The sequence below is a fragment of the Mizuhopecten yessoensis genome, unplaced genomic scaffold, assembly GCF_002113885.1.
Source record: "Mizuhopecten yessoensis strain PY_sf001 unplaced genomic scaffold, ASM211388v2 scaffold10227, whole genome shotgun sequence".
NCBI lineage: Eukaryota > Metazoa > Mollusca > Bivalvia > Pectinida > Pectinidae > Mizuhopecten > Mizuhopecten yessoensis.
In genome coordinates this window covers 611,576-619,182 of record NW_018408441.1, presented here as the reverse complement: position 1 = coordinate 619,182, position 7,607 = coordinate 611,576, and the positions used below count along the sequence as shown (strand labels likewise).

The 7,607-nt window shown below is 34.2% G+C and overlaps 1 protein-coding gene across 1 annotated transcript in view; it reads left to right on the top strand.

The window, feature by feature from the left end:
• The first annotated feature begins 2,579 nt into the window (after nucleotides 1-2,579).
• Nucleotides 2,580-7,607, top strand: part of LOC110459818 (ras-related protein Rab-32B-like) — a 26,589-nt gene continuing 21,561 nt past the window's right edge. The window contains exons 1-4 of the mRNA XM_021512267.1: nucleotides 2,580-2,678; nucleotides 4,125-4,157; nucleotides 5,090-5,186; nucleotides 7,260-7,316. Coding sequence (XP_021367942.1) covers nucleotides 2,606-2,678; nucleotides 4,125-4,157; nucleotides 5,090-5,186; nucleotides 7,260-7,316 — 260 coding nt within the window. The 5' untranslated portion in view covers nucleotides 2,580-2,605. The remainder of the gene's footprint in view (nucleotides 2,679-4,124; nucleotides 4,158-5,089; nucleotides 5,187-7,259; nucleotides 7,317-7,607) is intronic.

The window sequence follows — 7,607 nt, the reverse complement described above, 5'->3', positions numbered from 1 at the left end:
TACATTTGCCTTACTTTTTTTTTTTACCATATTCTTTCTGTGGATACTTTCTGTTTACATATCTATGTTATAGTGAACGGCCATGAAGTGTGGTAAATACTGTGAACGTATCTATTTTAGTGCACTCAAATTTTAGGACATTTTTAAATTTTAACAGATTTGCGCATTGATGAAATAGCGCACCGACAAAATCGGAAACATTTCAAAAGATAAGATAGCGTTATCCCCACTGAACCAGTTAAAAGAACATTTAATATAGTTGTTCGATATAAACAAACTGCTTTGGTCTGCTTCAGTTTATAGTTCCTCGATTCGATTTTATACCTGAACTTTTACACTGTTTGTCTGTTTGGTTTATCATTTAATTAAATTGTTCTGTTCAATCAAGATCACTGCATGCTTATTCAAAATAAAAGTATTCATTTACACCAACTTATCATTTATTGCTAGACTTCAGTTAAACATGTTGTTCAATCCTATCATCATAACACCACGGACTTAGATCTAATTCCGTGATAACACTAAGCATTCAGTTGATAACTTTTGATGTAGCTCTAAAATAAAGGGAGGTAACTCTTATTGTTTCCGGACGCCTATTCGTTTATGTGGACACACCTGTTCATCTACCTTTAAAAGTAAACACTATGGGGGAAATACAGGCCTTGAAAGACTCTGCCAAGGCTCACCAGATAGCAACACATCATAGATCATTACGAAACCGGCCATAACTCGATATATACGATACATAAATGCTGCAGAATTTATTTTTGTTTTCCACATAGATGGAAATTTATATTTCAATAGAAATCAATACTCAAAATTCTAACTTGAGCTTTTATCGGCCATTTGGGACCAAGAAAATACTGAAAATCATATATTTGAGTAGTACGAAACACAGAGCTCAACTCGCCTGATATTCCGGTTTATCCTGGGTTTTCTGGGTTTATTCCGGTATCCCTACGATTCCGATATCTTCCGGTAACATGTGACTCCGTGCATGGTGCCCAACCCGAGACTAAGAATCCTTCGCACTGCACCGAACCACCCTTTCATCCTTTCCCACGGTCTGTCGGAACATCTTTGTACCTGTATATGTATTTCACGTTGCCCACTGTGGCAGTCTCCGCACCATCCCAGGATTGATTCTCTTTCGTGCCACCCCTCCTTTTTCTTCAGTACAATAACTGGATATTATAATTTTGTGCGAGTTTAAATTCTAGAGGTCAGTCACCAGATCTAAATTCGAAATAAAAATATTGGAGTATCATGTTATGTGCATGGCAATGTTACACAATTCAGGGGCTATTCTAGGATATTTGAAAGAGGTAGAATCAAATATTTGGGCGGGCGGAGCGAGGCGAAAAAAAATTTGACCTTTTTTTGGCTAAAAAAATTAAAATAATTGTGAAATGCACTAATGTAACGGTTCCTGACTTGGAGCATGTATATTTTAATCAAAGTGTCAGAGTTTGACATTTTTTTATGCCGAATTCTCTCCATTAATTGTCTATGGTATATTAAAATGATTGGATGGATCTTGAGATGATTTTAAGGTCTTTTGACGCTTTTGTTTTGACGTCGACATCTTTGACGATTTCACTATATCACGTGTTCAACAACAATGGATACTAATCGCAGAGTCGAATACGCCCTCACCTGGACCCGCCCCTGCAAATTCAAGGCCACCAGGAAATGCTCTAGATAAGATATCACGTTTATATAGATGTTTAGTATAAACCCATTTGTTACCTTATTTTTGGTGCAAAGGATTAGACACAATTATATCAACTTATAATATCAATGCCTTCTCATTGAATACAAACAAATTAAATAACAATTATGCAAATCAGATAAATTATTACGTGCGGTTTGCGGAAGTATATATAACTAAATATATACGAATTGGGCAATCCTTAATTAAATAATGCTTGTTTCTAGTTTTTCCTTCACACATTTTTTTTTTCAGTAGGTATTTTGTATTCGTATTTTTGTTGTTGTATTGTTTTACGGCCCATCGACAATTTAGCAGGTAGGTTATTGTTTTTGTTGGAAATATTAGATTTAAATACAAAATGTATATAAAATCGCTAATTTTAAGAGATGTTTCATTTCAACATTTTTTCTCCAAAAATGAAGGAAAGTTTCAGTAGATTCCATCAGAGACATATTATACGTCTCTGATTCCATCTTGAGAAAAGTCGATCTGGTAACAATCAAACAAAACCTTTTTTTTTCAAAATTTTTGTTTTTGCAAATACGTTTTTGTTTTTATAAACAATTTATAAAGTCTATTCTCGGTTGAATTACCGGTTTGAAACAAATCTGATTATCTAGAGAATGGAAAAATAAAAGCAAATAATAATCCAAAAGAAGCTTTGCTAAAAATAACTAAAACTTTACGATTGAAAAGTCTGTTAACATCATGTGGACATTTATTTTATATATCTATTTATTCATTGTGTGTGTGTGGTGTGTGTGTGTGTGTGTAGGGAAGAGGATGGAGGATAGGCGGCAAGTGATTTACTGTACAGGGACCTTAATCTTCTTTCGTTTCATTACACGATCACATGACCTACAGTACATGCAGGTCACATGATAATCCAAGATGGCGGCGTCGACACCTGGCAATAATCAGGAACATTTATATAAAATATTGGTGATCGGAGAATTTGGAGTAGGTAAGTGGTTGATAGAACGATTGTATGTGTTGATTTGTTCTATTTGAATTGGGAAAACGATATAATTCGACATGACAAGACCGTGAGAGTATGTGAAACGCTTCCTGCTTCCTGTTTATGGCAGGCGATACGTTACTATGTAGTATATATGCAAAAATTAAAATCATGCGTTTATTTATTAATCGTATTGTTTGTTACTTGTCTCATTTGGAAATAATTGGAATAAATGAGATTCAAAAGGGACATCAATCGGCCCCTCTGGTTTGATGCATTTTTAATCGTTAACCTACATATATAACAGTGCATGCTACTTTGTACATATGTACATGTTATTACAGCCTGTTAGTGCGTACTTATGGCTAAATTTTTAGGTATAGAATCTATTTTTCAACATTTGTTAATTTTTGTTGATATTTTCTTTATATTTCATGTAGGTATATTTGGTGCGAAATCTGAGTATGCTATTTAGTTGTGCTGAATAAACTACAATGTAACATTGTTTGTAGTTATGAAGTACATTATCTTTTTGTGTTAAGCAGAACTAGACTGGGTCGATAGTCAGCAACAAGATAGTTCAATTGCCTGAGCGTCCGTCTAGAGTTCTGAAGGTCCTGACTCCCACGTTCAAACCCCAGTTTGGCTGTTGCATTTCTCTTTCTCCTGTTACTAAAGTGGCGAGCTTGCAAACTCTTGTTTCAAGCATTGGGAGAACGCTTACCAAGGGGATTACCTGAACCTGAGTTTTAGCCTGAACCTGAGTTGTAACTAGTTGTGCTTTTGAAGGACGAAGATTCAGAAAAAGGAGGGAGAAATGTAGCGAAAATGGACTCACTAAGGTCGATCTTCGGTAATCATGCAGATAGCTCAATTGGTAGAGCGTCTGTCTCGAGTTCAGAAGGTCCTGGGTTCGAACTGCGGTCTGGCTGTGCATTTTTCCGCTCCTGTTACAGTGGTGCCTGTGACCAACCCTTGTGTCAAGCATTTGGTGTATGCTTGGCAAGGGGATACCCTAACCTACATTGTAAATAGTTGTGTCTTCGATGGCAAAGACTTAAAAAAAGGAGGGAGGAATGTAGCGGAACTGGACTGGGTCGATCGTCAGCGACCAGATAGCTCAATTGGTTGAGCGTCCATGTAAAATTCGGAAAGTCCCGGGTTCGAACCCCAGTCTGGCCGTGCATTTTTCCTCTCCTGTTACATTTGTACTGTTGGTGAGCCAGACAATATGCTTATACATAATAATGATGATAAATGTGTTTACATACATGTATATTATACAGGGATCTTGAACTTCTATTAGTCACTTAAAGGTTTTTAAAGGGTGATTATATGTGATGTAATTAATGTATGGCACTGAAGTAGTGTAGTGGCAGGATAACCAGCTAAGTTAGATGCAAAAAATGTCAGTTCTGATAAATAAATATCCCCTGTTTATTGTTTTACAAGGAAAGACTTCCATCATCAGAAGATATACAGAAGGTATGTATGCATATTATTATATATATACATATACATATTTCTTTTTATGGCACCATATCTACTTTAAGTTGTAAACAAAATACTATTTTGCTTATTATCTGATTTAACTGAACATTTCATAGCATGCTCACTTATACATGAATAAAAAAATGAATTGCATTCATAGCACTATATATGCAAGTGACTTGGTTATGCTGCCACTTTGATAGTTGTCAATGTTGGGTTTTTTAGTCTGCTTTATAAATTAAATAACATTGTAAATAGCTTATAATTATCACTCAAATGACTAATTTTTGAAGTGACGTTCTGTTTATGTTGATCTGTGATGATGCAGTTATATATAACACTGAACAACTAGAGAAGCTGTACAATTGAATGACTCATTGCATTTTTTTAGAATATAAATATATACATTAACATAACAGTGCATGATTTACTTACAAAAAATTGTTCAATCCAAAAAGGTTGTGTTTTTGTGTTAAATGGTATAACAGCTACTAAATATGTATGTAAATATTGAAAGATTGGGTCAATATTAATAAAATTTGTGTTTGCCTAAATCGAAACTGTATGTATCATACTAAAAGCCAAAATGGAGTTTTCTTATGTTTTGCGTCTAGTGGGACTGAGATCTTTAACACAAAGATAACAAATAACAGAACAGATCACTGACCATATTTTTGGAATAATAAAAGTAAAAACTTAAAATATCAATAACATGAGGTGTTTTTTTCCATGTCAGTTGGATTTAGGCAAACAATATGTATTTTAGGCCTTGTTAAAGCAGACAAGTTGTGATTTTCATCTTCAACCTTATAACTATATATACAGTGAAGCAGATTTTCTTCAATTACATTTTAATTTTTCATCACTATTGAGCATCTAACAGCTATAATAAGTTTATCTTAAAAGTTTCTTCCTTTAAATTTTAGGAACATTTTCTCCCAACTACAAATTAACAATTGGTGTAGATTTTGCATTGAAGTCTATGGTTTGGGATGACAACACAAAAGTCAACATGCAACTTTGGTGGGTAAGAGTTATCTCTCTTTGATAAAGTAAAATGTATTAATTAAATATAAGTGTGGCTACAAATTAAAGTGTGCATGTGCATGCATGTAATTAACTGGTAGAATCAATAAACTAGTGTCAGTACATGAGTTGTTGATGAAATGAAAACAAGGCATCATTTGAAAAATATTTGCACATGCATATGGACAGCCTATGCATTAAATAACTGGATTATCTGGATCGCTCGCTTTATAAACACCTAAAAGGTATTAACCAAAAAGCACATTGTATTGTACCTTTTAACATGGAAGAATAGATATCATCAACACATGTTTGTATACAAAATAAAGATATAAATGAGATTAAATAATGCTTAAACATAATTAACTTAGGCTGAAGCAGCCTTCATATTTTTTTCTCAACATTTTCTCACCCTCCTTACATTCCATTACATACATGCACACATACATGTATGCAAATTGATTCTTAAATAATCTTGATCTAACAATTTTTTTTTTATAAAGAAACACCACACTTAAATTTATAGTATCAGCTACATATATATTATCTTGATTATAACAACATTTTATGCCATTACAGTCTGTATAATTTTCTCTGGCTGAACTTAATTATTATGTTCTAAATTCTTCAGGCAGGCACAGTTAGAAAAGGCTGTACCTGGATAATTGATTGTTATGGAACCTAACAGTGACTGGAACTGTGTGATTAAAAAGAGCTTTTAACTAATTATTAACAAATTGTGTGATAATGAACAAGTAGTGAATTAAACAATCTTGATCTAACAAAAAAATAAAATATAAAGAAACATCACACTTAAATTTATAGTCTTAGCTACATATATATTGTCTTGATTATAACAACATTTTATGCCATTACAGTCTGTATAATTTTCTCTGGCTGAACTATATGTTCTAAATTCTTCAGGCAGGCACAGTTAGAAAATGCTGTACCTGGATAATTGATTGTTACGGAACCTAACAGTGACCGGAACTGTGTGATTAAAAAGAGCTATTAACTACTTTAATTATTAACAAATTGTGTGATAATGAACAAGTAGTAACTTATAACTAATTTTAGATATCAACTTGAAAAACATAATTTTCCTTACATGTTTTGCCACTGAACAGCTGTTGTCAATTACCTGATTGTACCAAAGGACACATAGCTTTGCATGTGTATAGCAAGACTGGCCTGGGTTACTGCTGATGATTCAATTGTTTAAATCATCTGTCTAGAGTTTGGAGGTCCCTGGTTCAAATCCCAGTCTGGCCCCATTGCATTTTCCTCCTCCTGTTACATACATGTAGGTACTCTGACCAACCCTTGTGTCATATACTGGGTGTATGTTTACCAATGGGGATATTCTGTCCTGAGTTGTAAATAGTGTTGTTGTCTTTGGGAGTAAGGACTTGGAGGGAGAGAGATGTGTAGCAGGGTTGAGCTGGATGACTGCCCTGAGTTATTAAGGCCACATACATTGTGTAGCTCAGTTGGTTAGTGTGCCATCTAGACGTCGGATGTCCCTCTCCTGTTCAACATGTAAACACAAGCAGAATTAGTTGATTCAGATCTGATGAACGCTCTTCAGTCAATCCTCTAGATAAGGTTTTTGCGACTATGAATAAACACATGCTGTGGGAATAGAAACTTATGACAACAAAGTTTATCATTCAGGGGCAAGAAAGCAGTGGTCACATAAATGTCATTATTTGTGAGTGAATATATAACAATTCCAACTTCTGTTTGATACAAAATTTGACACTCAAAATAAAACTACATATTGAAGATGAAACAGTCAAAACTNGGGGGGGGAGGGAAAACCGTGTGTTATTCATACTAACCTAAACAATTACTGATTACTGAGGTAAACTTAACAGCCTTACTAAGTACAGCAGACCTCTAGTTGCTGTGTAGTTCCTTTAGTGTCTATGTAAGTCCAGTCACTCAAACACTGCAGAGATATACGTTATACCAGTTCATGATTGTAATAATTAGGGTTATCAAAATTTGCTGATATATATATATCATTTTTAAAATCATAAAATGTCTCGGTCAATTTCCTTTTTACAGGGATATTGCAGGACATGAACGGTTTGGACACATGACAAGAGTTTACTACAAATATGCGTAAGTACATAAACTTTCATATTTGATAAATATTGGTTCCTAGATTAACATATGATAAATAAATAGTGTCAAATGCTGTCATGGCTACACTGACACCACAGTACTTTAGTGTGTAATGTAGTCATGGATACACTGACATCACAGTACTGATAGTATGTAATGTAGACATGGATTCACTGACACCACAGTACTAACAGTGTGTAATGTAGACATGGATACACTGACATCACAGTACTAATAGAGTGTAATGTAGTCATGGATACACTGACACTACAGTAATTACAGTATGAA